Source organism: Desmodus rotundus, chromosome 7 (genome assembly GCF_022682495.2).
Source record: "Desmodus rotundus isolate HL8 chromosome 7, HLdesRot8A.1, whole genome shotgun sequence".
In the NCBI taxonomy this organism is placed as follows: Eukaryota; Metazoa; Chordata; class Mammalia; order Chiroptera; family Phyllostomidae; genus Desmodus; species Desmodus rotundus.
In genome coordinates this window covers 2,856,324-2,875,002 of record NC_071393.1, presented here as the reverse complement: position 1 = coordinate 2,875,002, position 18,679 = coordinate 2,856,324, and the positions used below count along the sequence as shown (strand labels likewise).

The window sequence follows — 18,679 nt, the reverse complement described above, 5'->3', positions numbered from 1 at the left end:
TGAGCCAACGTTTATTGAGGGCTTACTATATGCCAGGCCTTGGGCTAAACTCATTGGATGCCTTGCCTCGTTTAATTCCCACACAATCTTGTTTGGGAAGGACTATTAAGAGAGGAGAGAAGCACCAATCACCCCTTCTCAGAAGCGCCCGGACCAGGGCTCGAATCCGCAACTCTTCTGTGTACAGGATGAAAGCTCCAACCAGCTGAGCCACACCGGCCAGGGGGAAATTGTTTTTTTTTTTAATTTAATCTTTATTGTATTCTTTCCATTACTACTTAGTCCCCTTATACCACCCTCCCCACGCCCAACTCCAGTTTTTAAACTCGACGCACATTGCTACTTAATCCTTCAGGTGGGCACAAGCCTTGTGGGCGGGGTCTGGATGCTGGGCCGGGAAGCTGTGGCATGCCAGGGGCGGGCTCTCTACGCTGGTCCAATCACAGCAGGCCGCTCAGCAGGCTGGTGGCCGATTGGTGGTTGCCATAGCTCCCGGCGTTCGCTTGACAAGATGGCGGCGGAGGGGCGACGCGGCCCTGGGTGCTGCGTCCCGGAGGTTCCAGGTTTCTAGGGCACGCACGGTTCCCGAGAGGTCCTAGATATGGGCTTGCCATCGCTGGTCACACTGCTCTTGGGGCTCCTGCTTTTTCAGGGTGTCCCGAGGCCGTTGGCGGGGGACCTGGGTATGCATCGTGGGGACCAGGGGCCTGCAGGGCCGGGCTGAGGGACAAGGCGTTGAAGGGGCCAGACGAGGTGTCTTCGGGTAGTTCCGGAGTCACCGCTGAAGCAGTCCGGGGGCACAGACTCCGCCGCTACTAACTCCTCCCTGTTTCCTTCCTTCCCGCCTAGTGTTCATCCCTTCTTTCATCCGCACATCTGTCCCTGAGGTCAGCGCATCCCTGGTCGGAGCCCCCGAGGATGTGGCTGTGTCCCTGTCTCTGCTGCAGGCCGAGGCGGGTAAAGAATCCGGCCCTTCTAGTGGGGAGGGAGGCGGAGGCACCAGGTCCGGGCCGGCAGAGGAAACGGGCGAGGTGGCACCCCAGGGGTTCCCTGCCTGCCACTGTCCACAGGGTGGATGTGGGGCGGGGGGCGGAGGGCGGGGGGCTGCTGTGGACCCTAGATGACCGACGGGCAGCTCTGATCAAAGCCAGCTTGCAGTCACAGTGGCTGGCGTTTAGTGAGCTGCGCCTGCGTGCCTGACACGCATCATCACCTCATTGTCCTAATGAGAACAATAATATCTTTTAATCCCATGAGACAGCTGAAGACACTGACGTTCAGAGAGGTTGGCACTTGCCTGAAGCCACACAGCTTGTAAAGGGCCCGATCTTTGGCTTGGAAAGGGATTCCATCCCAGGCAGTGCGTGCACCCTGTAAGCCGCTGGGCAATACCACCTTGCGTTTCATCTCCTTTAGGATCACTGCCGGGTCCCGATTGTGGTGTGCTGAACAATGACACAGGAGACTGGAGTTTGACTGTGACCCGCAGTGTGGTAAGGTGGCATCTGTGGAGACCCACAGTTGGTGCTCTCTTGATTGGACGAGGTGCAGCTGCCTTGGGGCTGGAACTGCCCTCAAACCGTGGGCTCTCGGGTCCAGTAGACACCCATCCAGCCCAGAGGTCCTTACCCCCCAGGTTGGGGATCCTCTGACGAGTTGCCAAGGGTCTGTTCACCTTCTGAAATTCAGTGTCAAACCATGTGCGCATGTGCGTTTTTCTTACGAGAGGGCTGCCGGCTTTCATCAGATGATCAAATCATTCTGGGACTCAAAAAGCTCCTCAAGCCACGGATCTCATCCTACGCTGAGCTTATGTGTAAGGCCTGGAGAGGTTAAATATCTTCCATTTAATTCACGTTAAGGAGTGCCAAGTGTGTGCAAGATACCAACTCCAGAGTTTATGGAGGATGAGACTTTGTACCTCAGGATGTGGGGAATGTGTGTAGGTGCTTTCCTTGTTGTTGTTTTTCCTTATTTTTATTTATTTATTAATTTTTTTCAGTAGCTTGTTTTGTATATTTAATCTTCCACTGATAGGATGATAAACTCAAAAAGGGCTAGACAAACTGAGTTAATTTTCAGACCTGTGGTTCGCTTTCTCTGAGTATCCAAAAGTTGCTTGCTTTTATATTAAATGGGATTTGAAATCAGGGCTTGCATCTCGCCAGAGGTTTTTGGGTGGAATTAAACAGAGTTACGGTACCTTTGTGTACAGTTTGCCTTTTGTAAACTGAACTCAGGCTGGTGTGTGATTTGGTTGTGTTTTCCATCATTGTAAAGCGCAGCAATCTCTTCCCTTCAGGATGTGCTGGAAGTAACAGTGAGGTTGAAGACAGCCCTGCGGCGGTGTTCCTCCGAGACAGACCCCTTCTCCGAGTCCCCGTGTCTCGTCCAAGCTCTGCTGGTTTCAGCCTCTCACAACTCATCCTGTTTAGCACATCTGCCCATTCAAGTGGAGATTTATGCCAACTCCTCTCTGGCCCAGAATGCGTCAGGCAAGCGACGTCTTTTTCCCTCATGACACTCATGTCGAACAGTGTCTGTGTGTGTCGTGTAGCTTGGGTACTTGCTGTGACGTGGAGATATGGATTCACAGGGTGACGGGACTTGAGGGTGGGCAGGTAGCTCAGTTCCACATGCTCTCGCAGTTGGATGGGCACCAGGTCAGTTGTCTGAAGTGTCGCCATGGCTCTGGTTTCCTCTGCTGAAGGAGGTGATGAATTTGAAGGAATAGGTGCTTGAATAGCAGTCTGAATTAAGAAAAGGGCAGTTCTACATATTAAGAAATAAAACCAGTGCATTCCATTCACCCTAACTTGTAAATTGGCTTACAGGACAGGGCGCCTTCTGTGGTCTGCTATGACTCGCCCTGTGTTCCCGGACACTCGGGTTTCGGTGGGTGGCGCACACAGGCCTCAGGTGTGCGCTCTGCATCCCTCACCTCAGGGGCTCCGTCCTGTGGGGTGCTTGGGAACGGCGATTTGGGAAACAATGATTCAGCTTTCTTTCCAACGTCAACGTTGTGGCCATGCTTTGTTAGAGGGTTTGTTTCATAGCTGAACTTCTCTGTTGCTTGTACTTTTCAGAGAACATGACTGTTATCCCCAACCAGGTGTACCAGCCTCTTGGTCCGTGTCCTTGTAATTTAACAGCCGGGGCCTGTGATGTTCGCTGCTGCTGTGACCAGGTACGCTCCTTCCCATTATTGGGCACGGAATCACGGTGCCTGGTGGCATGGGGAGAGCACCAGCGGTGCCCCGGCAGCAGCCTTTTGCTTGCGGTTCGCGGGCCGTGTTGTCTTCCGATTGAGTGTTTCCTTCGCGGGCACCGTCTGTGTTGAACGCAGAAGTAGAAATGTACCTGTGGGTGAGGTGGTGACTGTGGCGGTCACACTGGGAGGGTGGTTTTAATTTCCTAGGTAGGAGCCGCTATGCAGGAGCTGCTTCTATAAAAAGGAAGGAAAATACATTGTTTTCAATGATTTTTAGAAAGCGTGGAGAGTTGTACACCCATCACGACAATGTAATTTTAGGACGTTTCCACAGCCCCAGAAAGAAGCCCGGTGCCCATTTGCCGTCGCCCCCGTTGCAGCCCTCATCCCAGGCCACTGGTAACCTGCCCTCTGTCGTGGTGGCTTTGCCTGTCCTGGACATTTCCTTTAAGTGGAGTCACACACTATGTGGCCTCTGTGTCTGGCGTCTCTTGCTCAGCATCCTGTTCTCAGGGTTCGTCCACGTTGCAGCCGGTGTCCGGGCTCCGTTCCTTTCCGTGGCTGAGTCTCAGTCCACTGGATGGCTGGACCACGGTTTGTTTATCCCTCCATCGATTCGCAGACATTCGGTGGTTTTCACTCTTCGACTGTTATGAACAGTGCTGCTGCGAACGCTTGCGTACAAGTGTTTGTTTGGCTGTGTGTTTCCACTTCTCTTGGGCGCATTACCGAGGGGCGGGATGCTCTGTCGCACGGTAACGGAGTTATTTAACCTGTGGAGGGACTGAGGTTCTCCAAAGCGGCTGCACTGGTTCACGGTCCCGCCGGTGGGTGTGAAGGCCGCAGTTTTCCGTGTCCGCCCCCGGTGTGGCGGTGGTCTCTGACTGTGGCCACCCCGGGGTGGGGGTGGGGAGTGCGGTATTTCACTGTGACTGTTCTGTACTTCTCTGGTGGCGAATGACGTTGAAGGTCTTCTCACGTGCTCATTGGCCATTTTTATCTTTTCTTTGAAGACATGTCTATTTAGGCCCTTTGCCCATTTTTTAATTGGGTCGTCTTTTTGTTCTGAAATTATTATAATTCAGTATGCATGTATAACATGACCCAGTTAACATCGCCCGGAAGTTACTTTATACTTTATTCATGCATTCGCTATTCATCCGTACCCTTCCTCATTTCACAGGTGATTGGGTCAGAGTTAAGTAGGTCTCGAGCCCCTTGTTTCTTAGAGGTGGAAAAGAAAGTGACCTATTTTTTTTTAAACAAGAGCAATTCAAATTAAACACTGTGCGTGTATGAAGCGGTTGTGTGCAGATGCCACCGACCGGGAACTCAGTGACGTGAGTGGCGGGTGCTGTGTCTGTGTACAAACGCCGTGTGTCACAAGCCCGAAAGTAGGCCGGGCACAGGGCCCAGCGAGGCACCTGGGAGCAAGAGGCAGAGAATACCACTCCGGTGTCTCCACTGATACTGGAACAGAGTTATGGTTTTAGTTTTTTAAATTGAGTGGAATTGTTATCGTAACTACAACTGTGAGTGTGAGCATCAGAGTGGAGATGAAGCCCCTACGCCTCCCTATTCTGTTCAGCGAAGCCAGGCGTGACAGCTGCGCTCGCCCCAGAGTGGGAGGGACTCCAGCCCAGGCCTGTGTGCCGCTGCGTCTCTCCGTCAGGTCGAAGGATGGGGACAAAGCGGTCATAGTTGTCTGTGTGGAGGAAGGCGTGCAGGTTAGGGTTGCCGCAATAGCTCTGTTGACTTAAAGGAGTGTTGCAGTGGCACGGGGCACTCCGTCCTGTCCCCTGCTTCTGGTGTCGTGTCATGCAGGGCACCACAGTGAGGGCCGCAAGGATTCTTACTGAATGGGGACAACTCGGAATGTCCTTCCGTTTCTCTCACGGGAATGGGGATGACAGTGTGGCAGGGAGGTTTCCTCTGTTCTTATCCCCACTTGGGGTTTATTCCCTGTTGTCTTTCTTCTCTTCCTGCTCTCTGTGGGCTCGTCTGTGTCCCCTGCAGAGGTACGGTCCCCTCGAAGGTTGGGTTTCCCCACTTGGAGGCTTGGAGGGAGTGGATTAAGGAAGGTGTAGCACTTTCTGGGGGCGCAGAGCCCTCGAAGATAGCCGGAGTGTGTGCCTGGTCCCTGCCCCCTGCCGGGTGCCAGGGGTGCCACTGCTGCCAATGCACAGAATTGGCGTTGGCCTCGCAGGGCTGGGGGCTGGTGGCCACCCCAGGGAGCGTGTGTCTTCTCTCTGCTCCTTTCCATTTCTTCCCCAGGAGTGCTCCCCGGAGGTAACAGAACTCTTCAGGGAGTCCTGCTTCACCGGCGTGTTTGGAGGGGACGTGAACCCGGTCTTTGATCAGCTCTGCTCAGCGAAGAGGGCGCCTGGGGCCGAGGCCTGGTTCCCGCTGCTGTGTGTGCAGTCGCCCCCCGCCAGCTCGCCCTTCCTCGGTTACTTCCACCTCGGGGCCGTGTGAGTGCCCGCGACGGCCCGGTTCTCCATTCCACTCTAGGCCACAGTTAGTGAGTGCCTTCCGTGTCAGAAAGAACCGGGCCTCCCGGGAAATACACGGACTGGGACAGTGCGCCTGGGGCGGGGCAGAGGGCGGGGCTTTCGGGGGGGGGAGCCCCCAACGCCTAGCTGACCACGCCCACTTCATTGTTGTTTTCAGCCACTAACTGCTTTGAAGTATACAGTTCAGTGCCGCTTAGTACAAATACCACGTTGGCAATTTAGAAGTAAAGAATACGGTTTCCACAAACAGCTGTTTTGGCCGACAGTAGCTAGAAATGTTCGCGATAGTCCCTCTCACTGATTTGCAGCGCCCCGGGCCCGCACGCTGCCCTCGAGGTGCCCGTCCACGCCGACCCGAGGGACTTTTCAGACTTCGGTTACAAACAAGGAGACCCGGTCATGACTGCGGACAAGGCATACTTCACTGTTCCTCAGGTAGTGATTTCAGTTGTCACACGCTGGGGCTTTTTTTTATGTACTGTTAGAGAGAGGGGGAGGGAGGGAGAGAGAGAGGGAGAGAAGCATCCATCCGTTGCCTCTCCAGCCCCCAGCTGAGGATCTGGCCCCCAACCCAAGCATGTGCCCTGAATGGGGATCGAACCCACCACCCATAGGACACGCACTCCACTGAGCCACACCAGCCAGGGCCTTCGTTTTTCATCCTGTTTTTAATTTAACTCATATTGCTCTTAAATTACCATTCTAAGTTACTTAAATTTTTTTCTTATGGATTTTCTAGGCACTCAACTATTTATGGTTTCTAGATTATTTTTTTCATAGTCACTCTTAAATCAATCACTGCCTTTGCTAAATCTCCTAGCGAACTTAATAAAACCAAAAGACATTCTATAAATTTCCATCAAAGTAACTCATTCTTCACTTCTGCTAGTTTAATAGCCAACTTCTAGCAAGCTATATAAATATGTAATTTAATATATTCAATAATATTCCAGAATTTTGAAAACTGTGTTAAGGCTACAGAGTTTGATATGAAACCTTTTTTTTTTTTAAGTTCAAGATTTTGTGGAAAAAATGTCAGTGAGAACAAAACATGCGAGTCTAGCCCTGCGTGGTGCCGGGGCGTTGACCCATAAACGGGAGTGCTGTGGGTTGGACCCCCGCCCGGGCGTGTGCGAGAGGCAGCGTCTCTCCCTCTCTCTCTCCCTCCCTCTCCTGTCTCTAAAATCAGTAGCGTGTCCTCGGTGAGTGTAAACAAACAAACAAAAAATGGGAATCTAAAAGCTATTTCTCTTTACTATTCATATGAATCCATTCTTAGGGTTTTAACAAAAGTCTGGTTGTAACAAGGCAAAGAAATGAGGTTGAATATAGTCATGTTTCTGCGAAGTCAGTGGAAGAGAGCAGGGAATTTTCTTGGTTTTTGTGGAATAATACTTCCTGAGATTCCTCAGCCTGTGGCTTCCAGACTTTGGTTAGCAAATTGACTAGATATTTCTGGAAAGCTGGTCAACCAGTCGATGAACCAGCCATCGCTGAGCCTCCCCCGGCAGCGGGGGCGGGCTGCAGAAGAGCCCTGCTCCGCGACGTTGCCCGTACTCGAGGGTCCGGACAGAGGTCACCCATCCGTTGGGTCTCCTCCCCACCCCCCAGGTGTCCCTGGCTGGGCAGTGTGTGCAAGATGCCCCAGTGGGGTTCCTGCAGAATTTCGACGTCCGGTGCGTCACTGACCTGGCAGCCTACCGAGAACAAGAAGGCGCGGTCAACGCCAAGATAAAGAGCGGCGCCGTGGGAGGTAGGCCGCCTTGGTTTGAGAGCAGGACACAGCCCCAGCGTTTGGCTAAACTGATCTCGCGAGAACAAAGGTCACTTCCGCTGGATCCACGGAAAGTAGCATTTCGCCCTTGATCGAAGTTCTGCTCCGTGAGGCAGCAGATTGCACTGTAGTTCCTTTTTTAGAACCGCGGTAAAATTCATGGAACGTAAAACGGACCATTTGAGAGCATACAGTTCGGTGGCATCTCCTCCACGCACAGTGTCGAGCAGCCGCCTCCTCCGTGCGGTGCCGTTTCACACCAGCGTTGTCACATGACGCGCAGCCTTGTGTGTCTGGCTTCTCACTCAGCGTCGGGTTCTTGCGATTCCTGTTCCACGTGACCAGACCCCATGTTGTCACCCAGTGTCCCCCCCCCCCCCCCCCCCCGCCCTGTTGGGGACATCCGGCTTGCTCCTGCTGTGGGCTGTCGGCCGGGGGCCACTGTGAGCGCTCGGGCACAGGTGTCTGTGCCCACACCTGCTCTCGCTTCTCTCGGCATGTGCCACGCAGGGGGGTTGTGGGGTCGCAGGGCCACTCAACTTCTCAAGGCCCACAAAGCTGTTTTCTACGGCGACTGCACCCTTTTACGCACCCACCGGCCGTCCTTATGTGACAGTGACTTTCCGGGTCGTGCGTGCTGATGGTGGCCTTGCCCCTCCTCGGCTGTGGTGAGATGCGGACAGTAGTGGGGCTCCCCTCCGATGGTGGTGGGGAGTGGGAGAGGGTTTTGTGGTTGGCACACGGGACAGGCAGGGACGGTATTCGCTTGATAAGCTCTCATCCGCATGAGGAAATGTGATCATGTCAGGCCACGCCGTCCTGCGGAAGGTCAATTCACGTGTCCTTTCAGGCATCGTTGCACCGAAAGTGACCTATGAGGAAGCAGCTGACCTGGACGGGTTCATCAGTACAGGTATTTTCACGTGCCACGTTTATACCATTTCCACAGAAATGCACGTTACTGCTCACAAGTGACGCACAGCCCCAGGTCAAATGCATTTTCGTTGGGAATTTACGGGGGTTCACGACCCTTAGAGAGCCACCCCACCAGCACTTTGTCCCTGTCCTGCCTGCCCGTGCTGCCGCACCTCCTAAGTGACCTGGAAGTGCTTCCTCCGCAGCCTGGCGTACGTGGGCTCCCGGGTGCCCCCCGTCACAGGGTCTGCGAACCTCCCTTACATGTTTTCCAGATGGTTAAAGAATTTTTTAGGACCGGCGTTTTCACGTCGCAGCTGCGATGCAGATGAGTCACGCAGAGCGCGGCGGCCGGTGCCAGGCTTTTGTGTTTGACGAAGGGTGAAGGGTGCCGTTTGTGCTCCTTTCCACTGCGTTGTCGCTCTCGAACTTCCTCGTCACTTCGCCAGATCTGCTGGGGGAGGCGCCGACATTCATTAGTCTTTCATCTGACACGCACTCTACCCAGCATGTGGTCTGAGCTGTGAGCCGGGTGGCGGGCTACAGCGGTGAAAGGAAGGGACAGACCTCACTCGGGACATTGCAATGGTACCGAGAGAGCACCCAGCACTGACCTGCTAGGACCATCAACAGACCTGAGCCCGCAGGGGGTCTCTAGTTTACGGAAGTTTTCTTGTATTTGCAGAAACACTTTTAAGTACCGGCCCCGCCCCCAGAAACGTGACTGTGGAAGAACATTATGTTTTCAGATGGAACAATAACACGATCAGCGACATACGTGTGAGAATCCTCAGGGTGGGAGTCAGTGCGCACCAGAAAGGTAACTCGGTCGCGGGTAGCGGGGCTGCTTTCATCTTAAAGTGTTTTACTTCCTTCGAGAGTCTCGTAGTTATAACATAAAACCAAGCCGTCCTCATTTCTTATTTGTAGTTGTGATTAATAAAAAAGACTAATTTTTTCGCACATCCAAATGCAATTATAAGGTAAAGAAAATGACACCATGAGGGATCATTTCCTTTCCTGGTGGCACGGAGCATGTGACATTTTGCTTTACTTTGTTCCCAGGAGTCGTGATGCAGAGGTTTACAGTGACATTTTTAAGCTACAACAGTGGAGATGAAAGGGGGACATCTGGAAACCCAGGTGAGGCGGTGTCCGTCAGTCACCCATCTGACAGGCGCGCAGGCTCAGCACTGCTCCCCGACACGGTGGTTCTGCGTGACTCTCCCATTCCTGTGTGTGACCCTGACCTTTCCCCTTCTCTGTGGTGACACTGAATTCTTGTTCTGGTGACACGCCTTTTTTTTTCTGCATAAGTTGTTGTAGATAGTAGCAAGTTGCTGTGAATGCAAGACATTCTTTCTCTTTAGCTCCTGGTCTTTTGAAAAAGAGGTAACACATGTAAAATGTTGCTGAAATGAGCGTTTTAAGGAGGAATAAGCTGCAGATGATGAGTTCCTAACCTGGAGACTGTGGCGAGCCTTCCCGGGGACTGTGATGTCCCTGTCACGTTGTGCATTTTGCTTATGGACACGTGGACCGCCTCTCGGCTGTGGGGCCGCCCTTCATTTGGGGGCTGTGGGCAGAGCTTTTGGAGATGAAGTGTCGTGATGTCTGCAAGTTATTTTCAAATGGTCCTGCAAAAAGATATGTGTGTGTCTGTTCACATGTGTGTATGTATATGTATATATACGCATATGTATATATATAGAGAGAGAGAGAGAGAAGAGGGATCCATGTTTTTTCGGTGTAGATAAGACACACATGGCTCAGTATTAACAGCAGTTGATTCCAGATGGTGGCTGTCTGGGCCCTCATGGCTCTGCATTCAGCTTTTCTGTTCGTGTGAACACTTTCATAATACAAGGTCGGGAACGATGATATGCATTAGCAGCTGGTGGGTGGGAACGGGCCTGACCAGACCGTGGGGTTGAACAGGTTTTCTAGGGGAAGAACGGCTCCGTCGAAAGGGCCCTTTGGTCCGAGTGTCCTCCGCGAGCTCCTCGGGGAAGTGGGACGCGTCACTCAGTAAGTGTTCATTACTCGGCCTGCTCAGCCGAGTGATCCGGGACGAACGCTTGCCTGCTTTTCGCTTTTCAGAATCTGTTCCTAAAATGTGTTTTAAACGTCACACGACTGTCTTCGTTAACACAAATGAGGGTGAGCCCTCTCTCCCTCCAGGCCGTTTTGAAGAAGCTTCGCCTGTGTGTCTCCCTTCAGTGTGTGTTCCTCTCGTGGGCTACTTGGCGAGCTCGCGCTGGCCTTGCCGTTACCTCTCATCTGTTGTGCTGTCTAGGTTACCAACTCGGCAGGCCTGTTCGAGCCTTAGATGCCAACAGGACGCGTGGCGTTTCGACTTTACACCTTTGGCAGCCAGGTAATGGGCTCTGACTACAGGACCAGCTCTTTGGTAAACTAGAAGGGGAAATACTGCCATATTTTGAATCTAATCAAGTAAGCAGCCACTTGAAAGCTCAGTTGGTTTATTTAGCTGCAGGGTGGTTATTTTTTATGTTCTTTTTTTCTGTTGCTGTGAAAAATGGTAACAGCGTCTTCACCTGAGGTGCTGGTCACCAGAGGGGTTTGCATGTGGGATTGGCGCCAGGGTCCTTCGACCCTTCGCCCGTTGCCTGAGGAGGTGCTGTTGGACACGGCACAGCATGTTCCACACTGTGGACGTCTTCGCACCCGTGGGCGTTACCCACCTCTGCCAGAGCCCTGGAGCTCAGGCTCAGAACCCACCGCGGTGGCAGGTGTTCCGACACAGAAAGGTGCCTTCGCCCAGCCTGGGAGGCTCAGCGCCACAGTGGCCTCGGTTCTGGAAAACTGGAGACTTCGTTCCTGCTTGCTGTCTCCTCTCTGATTTCCAAGAAAAACTTTGAAGTACATCTTTTCTTTTATTTAGCAAAAATAGTAAGAGGATACACTCTTTCATTTTACAGCTGGAAGAGGTTTGTGCACATCAGCTGCTTTCAAGCCCATTTTGTTTGGAGAAAACGTGCTCTCCGGGTGCCTCCTAGAAGTCGGGATCAGTGAGGGCTGCAGCCAGCTCAGGTGGGTGTCTCATGGAGGCGCAGGTCCACATTGTCAGCGTCCACTTAACATTCGTTCACCACGTGAATCCTAAAGACGACAAGAGTGTGGAAAATTTGGGTCTGCGTAAAAAATTGATGTAAAAGCGATAGTGAGTATTGAATAAATGCGAACTTCCAATACAATTTAGAGTTGATTCAAATATCAATATAAAGGAAAATAGACTTCTTTTCTTGGGACTCCAGGCATTTCTTCCACATTTGTGCAAACTTCTCTGCTAAAGTTTGTTCAGCTCATGGGGACCCAGTACTCCTGGAACTATAACAAGGGTCTAGCAGGCATAATCGGTGGATTACCACTTAAAGAGAGCCTAAGCCCTTTTATACGGTATATGAAGAGTTTCCTCTTAATTGGGTGGCGTTTGGAACGTGTTTTCATAGATATGCATATGCATTCTTTTTAATTTTTAATTTATTTTCCCCTGTGCCCACCCCCAAGTTCATTTGTTTAAATTGAGGTGAAATACAGTTAATCATTTGGAGGTGGCGTTCAGTACATTCGTGCTGCTGTGCAGTCATCACTTCTGTCTGGTCCCCACGCATTCCCACCTGCAGAAGGAAACCCGTGCCCTTCACAGCCACTGCCCATCCCCGCCCCCAGCCCCCGCCTGTCTGCCTGCTGTCTCTGTGGGCTTCATGTCGAAGGAATCACACACAATACGTGGCCTTCTGTATCTGGCGTCTCTCACTCAGCGTCACGTCCTCGACGTCCGTCTATGTTGTGCCGGGGTCAGAGCTCCGTTCCCTTTCACGGCCGGGCCCCAGCATGGCCAGGGTGAACTGTGTTTTGTCTGTCCTCAGCTGTCGTTGGGCACATGAGTCGCTCCACCCTCAGGCTGCTGAGAACATTCACGTACCAGTGTTTGTTTGAACATCTGTCTTCAGTTCTTTTCTTTTTTAAAGATTTTTTAAATTTAGTTTTAGAGCGAGGGGACGGGAGGGAGAAATACAGGGACAGAAAACATCAGTGTGTGGTTGTGTCTCACACACCCCCTACTGGGGACCTGGCCTGCAACCCAGGCCTGTGCCCTGACTGGGAATCGAACCCGCAACCATTTACTTTGCAGTCTGGCGCCCAGTCCACTGAGCCACGCCAGCCAGGGCCGTCCTGAGTTCTGGGCACGTGCCCAGGGATGGGATTGCTGGACCGCATGATAATTGTACGTTTAATTTCCAAAGGAGCCTCCACAGTGTTTTTCGTAGCGGCTGCAGCATTTTATGTCCCTACCAGCCATGTAAGAGCGCTCCAGCCTCTCCGCACCCTTGCCAACACTTGTATTTTCCGCCTGCTTGGTGGTAGCTATGCTAGTAGGTGTGAGGTGGTATCTCACCGTGCTTTTTGTTGCACGCACTTTTACACTTATTCATCTGTAACATATCCTGAGTGGTACAGATTATTGGGGAGCAAGGAAAAGTTGGGGGAGACATCGAGAAGGGAAGAAAACTGCAGGTGTAAGTCACCCGCAGCGGCTCCTGGCCACAGGGCGCGAGGCCCGAGTGCCGGGCGGAGTCTGGCTGCTGCAGTTCATGTGACGGGCACCCTCGGCTGACATTACTGGAAGGAGGGATGCTAATTCCCGGTCTTGGTCTTCACTGAATTTTGTGGCTCCCGATTCTAGCCAGGCGTCCAGGTTCCTTTTACTTTTGGGTCGCCCCGGCCCATGACCGTGCCCAGGTAGCGTTGTGTGTGCGCCACCCACTTCCCGTGTTTTGTGACACTCGGCAGAGTCGGTAAACTATATGATACCACAGCAGTTACCACCATTTTAAGTTTAGGTGTAAGTCAGGGATGGCTCTTGCATGCTCGCCCCTCACTGGCAGGTTTTCACCTAGGCCCCCAGCAAGCACAGCCCGGGGACTCCCCGAGAAGGACTTCGGGATGGGGCCGCTGGCCGGCCGTGCACCGAGACCTGTGTGAATCTCTTGCAGGGAGAAGGCTGTGGAAATACTTGATTCATTAATGCAAGCAACTCACGTGGCAATGAGAGGCAACTCCGATTACAACGATCTTAGTGATGGCTGGCTTGAAATCATACGTAAGTGAGAGCCATGCGTGCGGCCTGTGTGACCAGGCTGCTGGGTCACAGCAGCTGACGTGTGTTTAGAGGTTAACACTCCAGGCAGGAGGTCTCCTCACGTCTTTACCTCTCATTTGTGACGCCTCTTGTATTTCTAAGACAGGAAAGCCACAGCAGGGTCGAATTGCCCAGTGGTCCTACGAGCTGACAGTCTTTGTAAAGGCGGTTTGGAGATTGTTGGCACCTTTCAGCTGGTGTTGGTTCTGATGGGCAGGCATATGGGCAACTGAGAACTGACTCTGTAATTTAGAACAGCAATTTTGTTGACTTAAAAGGAAATGAGGTAATAGAAAATGCTAAGTGAAAGGAGCCAGACACGAATGACCACTCGCTGTCTGATCCCGTCTGTGTGCAGTGTCCGGAACAGGGAAACCTACAGAGACAGAATGCAGACCAGCGGGGCCGGGGCTGGGGCGGTCGGGAGGAAAAGAGGGGTGATGCTGATGGACACAGGGTTTCTTTTGGGGGCAATGAGGATGTTCTAAAGTTGGCCTGGTGATGGTTGCACACCTCTGTGAACACACTGAGGCCCACGGACTTGTGAACCTTGCTGGGGGAATTGTACAGTACATGAATTATATATCAATAAGGCTGAAAGACAGAAATTAAGGTACAACAGGGGTCCCCGAGGCCAGATGAAAAGACTTGGGAGTCCAGGGCCTTTTTTCTTTGGTCGGCGGCATTTACAGCATGGGGTTCGCAGGGGCCCGTGTGCCCGGAAGACGAGGCACAGCCCACGTGTCCCATGGAGTAGAAGGGAACCAGACGGAGCTTGCCACAACAGGCCTGACTTCACCTGCACATCCACAATGCCATCTGGTCACTGGGCTCCAGCTCAGTCTGGTTATCAGTGGAGAAGCCTTGGGTCACAGTTTGTTTCAGGGTTCCAGCCTCTTTCCTTGCTGCTCAGCTGGCAGGTCAGGCGCATCCCTCCGGGTTTCCCAGAGGCCTGAGTGTGTCAGTGCCCTGAAGAGAAAGCAAGCTGCTTCTGTCGCTCTAGTTAATGCAGCTGCCTTTTGGAGCCAGAAAGAGCTAAGTGGCTCTGCAGGCCCTGCTCTCCTAAGTTGCCTCCTGCCCCTGTGGTTGCTCCTGTGTCCTCAGTTCTGCCTGGCTGGTGGGCAGCAGCTGTCCTCCACGCCCTCTGCGGTCATGTCCGTGGGCTGCAGTTTGTGCGAAGCACCTTCTGGGCAAACGCCCGCGCCCTCCCCAGCCCTTGTGATCAGGGCCCAGATCATTATGACTCTCTCTACCTGACACCCTTGGGTGGCCAGAGGTCCCTCTCGGACTCGGGCAGGGGTCTCAGTTCACTAGGCCCAGAGTTAGATCCTCATTTGGGAATAGAATCCTGAGGTTGGGGCTTGTCAGCCTCTGGGCTCTGCTGTCTCAGAATGACCGAGAGACAGAGGGAGGGAGTAAGACACCACGAATGAAAAGAATGGGGAACTGCAAGGCAGAGAAGCCGAGTTGGTCCAAAAAGAAATCCCAGGTGATGACATTGTGTTGCCTTCAAGGTAGAAAACAGCTTCTTTTTCATGCCCAAGCCAAAGTCACCCTGGATTCTGGTTAATAAACAGAAGAGATATGATGTAGAACACATGTGTCAGGAAGAGGAAATTGGACACCGTAAAGAAACAGTGTCACTGACCTTCAAAATCCCGGAGGGAACAAAGAACACCCCTCCCCAGAGTTGCCTTAGAACTTGCCGTTCACCTCTCATACTTGACCTTGCTCTTTTTCCCCCCATGAGCCAACTTTCAAGGTGAATGAAAATTAACTTCTCATCCAGTTTCATTCTCCCTTTTGTATCATTGCTCTGGCAACACATCAGGAAATTGTGTTTTAACTATAACACACTAACTAATGTCATTAGTGTAGATTTTAAATGTCTCTGTCAACGGCTACAAGAACAGCGACCTCCCGGCACGACCCTCGGGGCCTTTACTGCCGCGATGCAGTGTTTCTGCTGAAACTCTGGGTGGGTTTCAGTGGGGAGCGGACTCGTGACTTACGGCTTTATTATGTGGGCCAGGGGTTTTAAAGTTTCAGTGACTGACGTAACTCGCAAGGAAACACTTTGAACACAGTAATACAGTTACGGAGTAACAAACAACTAGAGCCTATTAGGGATTTAAGCCTCATTATCGCGTGATTCCTCTCTAATAACATTTCCCATTTTTTGGTATCCTGGCACTGTAGAACAATTTATTAGGTTATTCTTTCCTAAATGCACAACCTCACATTTCTGCAGGCACAGGCGCCCCCGACCTGGGTGCGGACCCGCCTGTTGGCAGCGTGAATGGCACCTGCCTGGATGTCCCTGCTCAGCTGAGTATCCGCATCCTCTTCTCGGACGCCGGCGCGGTGGAAGGGATCGCTCAGCAGGAGATCCTTGGCGCAGAGATGAGGTCTGATTGCGTCTCGCGTGAGTGTGGGGGAGAGGAGTCAGGGAAGCGCTCCACAGAACAGGGAAATGCTCGCCTGGAGTCTGATGGACTGTTTGCAGATTTCAGTTATTAGCAACATGTGCATCAGTGGAAAGGGCATCGGCCGTGTTTGTATCGGAAACTCGTTCTCACTCCCAAGTGTCGGCAAAGTGCTGTGTAAGGGATGCTGCAGCGCATTTGGGGGGTACAGAGACGAGCAAGGGGCCACCTGGTGCAGAGCACGAGCTGAAATCCGTGACCGTAAATGGGCACAGTGACCAGGGAGTGTGGCCCCGTGGGCAGCGACGGCGGCAGCAGACGGATGGGTTTGAATCATGCGTCTCCCCGACACGGGCCCTGTGAGCTGGACAGTTAGGTCGTCTCTCCCGAGCGGCAGTTTCCTTGCCTGTAACATGGTGGCCCCACCTCACATGTATTCAGGCCCCTGTCAGCTCTCAGTGACAGGGTCCCGACTTACACTGACGTCGTCAGAAGGGGAGTTTACTGGGTCGAGCTCCGAAAAGCCCACACGAATCTTCCTTATGGCTCATGGTCTCCGTGTGGTCAAGGGGGTGTTTCCTTCATCCCCTGGCTCCTTTTTCCTTACGGTGGCGTCGTCCTCGGGCAGGTTCTCCTCATGAGGAGGCAAAGGTGAACACCAGCAATTCCAGGCCTACACCCATTTTCAGGTCCAGTGGAAAGAGGGAGCCTCTTTCCCCGTCTTCCTCAAAAATAGTCTGGGCAGACCTTCATTCTTCAGTTTGGGTCATGTGCTCCCTTCTGAACCAATCACTGTGGCCAGGGCAGTAGACCACTCTCATTGGCTAGTCTCAGTGATGGGCCCACCCCGTAAATTCAGGTGGGTCCCTTCTGGTCCACCCAACTGAGTAGGGGAGTGGTTCCCCAAGGGAAGGTTGGGGTACAGTTACCAGCGGAAGGGTGACGGGGTGCTGGGTGGGCAGAAGTAACAGATGCTAAGCACCCAACGCTCCTGGTACTGCTGTGAGGACTCTGGAGCACCGTGGCCCTGGGCCTAGGGCACGGAAAGCCCGTGCGCGCGGTAGCTGCTGTGGTCATTATATCGTACAGTCTGAGACGAGCGGGTGAAAAAGCGCATGAGCTGTAGAAGCACCAGTAGGACATGAGACCAACAGCACAGGAGGGATGGGACCACGCCGGCACAGTGCGGGCGGTGCAGTGGCTGGGTGACCGGCCCCTGAGGGGCCATCATACCACCCTCTCCTCCTGCGTGCTCTTTGGAAAGTGTCTGCCACACCAAGGGGGTGACTTGAACTTGTTTAAGGGACTCTGGTCTGTGTGGTGGCTGCGCCCACTCCCCAGCACTCTCAGCAGAGTGGGGTGAGCTCCGCACGTGTGGCCCGCACCCTCTTTCCCAGGGTCTCCTCGATGAACTGGCAGTTCCAGTGCGGGCTCACCTGTGAGCTCCAGGCCGACCTGCTCCCTCTCAGCGCTTCCGTGCAGTTCATTAAGATACCTGCGCAGCCACCCCGGCCACTGACAAGGTAACCGCCTTGGCTGACATCTTAGGGAGTGGAAAACTATATACATTTGAAAATAAGGTTATTGCTTCAACCAACTTTTAATGCTTCTCACCAAAAGTGTGCTTTGCGGCAGCTACTGTAATATTCTTAAATGTTTTCTAGATTCCAGATCAACTTTACAGAGTATGACTGTGACAGAAATGACGTGTGTTGGCCAGAGCTTCTGTACCCATTGACCCGGGGCTATCAAGGTAGGGTGAAGTCGATTTCCTGGATGCGCATCATCATGTCATGTATAAAAAAGTTGAAGAGGAAGAAATTTACTGGTAATATGGCCACTTAAAAACGATCATTAGGAATGTTTTGGCTTCTTTCTGTGTTGCTCAGTCGCCTCATTGTCTTGCAGGGGAGCCCTATCCCCAGTGTGTGGCCAAGGGCTTGCTGCTGGTGTTCCTGTCTGCGTTAGCCGTGCTCCTCCGGGACCCCTGGCCCCGAAGACACAAAGCTTGACGTGCGGCCACCACCCGCGTCCTCGCACCGCAGACCACAGGCTTCTACTTTAGTGATCTGTTGTACTCCGATGTGCAGTTTCAATAAATGAAGTGCTTTATTTTTGTAGGAAATTTTGATCGAGTGGATTTAATACATACCTGCAGCTCTCCAGGTGTGCAAAGTTGTACAGAATCGGCATTCTCGTTGCCGGGCCAGACTGAGCCAAGTGCATACGAGGGTCAACTGTGTAAATGAGTGTTATTAGAATCTTCAGTTTGTCAAAAATTACTAAAGCCATAGGAATTTTGGTCTAAATGTGTTATTTGTAGAGAGTCAGTCTTTTCTTCAACTTTTTACATATTTCTGCTGGATTGATGGATTAATTACCCCTATCCCAAAGAAAGGATTAAAACTCATAAAGCATTAAAAGTGTCTGTAGTACAAGAGCACAAAATAAGTTGCTAAGGAACAATATGGGGGTTGGGAGGGAAAATACTAGGGAGGAAAGTAGAACAAAACCAGGAGCAAACTTAAGGCCCTGAAAATTTATTTGCATTCAGTAAAGTTAGATTTGGTCTTCAGTTTACAGAAAACCCAACTCTGATTAGGTACAAGAACCACAGGGTCCATTTGTTAAAAACAGGCCAGTTTTCACTGAAAGACAGTTTTTCCTAGTTGA

The 18,679-nt window shown here is 52.2% G+C and overlaps 1 protein-coding gene across 2 annotated transcripts; it reads left to right on the top strand.

Moving 5' to 3' along the window:
* The first annotated feature begins 507 nt into the window (after positions 1-507).
* Positions 508-18,131, top strand: TCTN2 (tectonic family member 2). Of its 2 annotated transcripts, XM_045200973.2 has the most exons (19): positions 508-683; positions 850-957; positions 1,417-1,493; positions 2,303-2,495; positions 3,087-3,187; positions 5,486-5,682; positions 6,033-6,159; positions 7,336-7,477; positions 8,349-8,411; positions 9,099-9,233; positions 9,479-9,556; positions 10,352-10,441; positions 10,710-10,790; positions 11,356-11,467; positions 13,435-13,541; positions 15,832-15,988; positions 17,404-17,529; positions 17,671-17,759; positions 17,915-18,131. In XM_045200973.2, exons 1-19 carry the CDS (start codon positions 602-604, stop codon positions 18,016-18,018), a joined length of 2,169 nt encoding a protein of 722 aa, XP_045056908.2. In that variant the 5' UTR covers positions 508-601; the 3' UTR covers positions 18,019-18,131. The 2 variants fall into 2 exon arrangements, with proteins under 2 accessions (XP_045056908.2, XP_045056909.2); XM_045200974.2 differs by lacking the exon at positions 10,352-10,441.
* The last annotated feature ends 548 nt before the right edge of the window (positions 18,132-18,679 follow it).

Coding starts and splice junctions, on each gene's coding strand:
- TCTN2 (XM_045200973.2), top strand. CDS start 602: ATGGGCTTGCCATCGCTGGTCACACTGCTCTTGGGGCTCCTGCTTTTT. Junction 8,412..9,098: donor GGACGGGTTCATCAGTACAG/GTATTTTCACGT, acceptor TTGTATTTGCAG/AAACACTTTTAAGTACCGGC. Junction 10,442..10,709: donor GAAGTGGGACGCGTCACTCA/GTAAGTGTTCAT, acceptor TGTGCTGTCTAG/GTTACCAACTCGGCAGGCCT.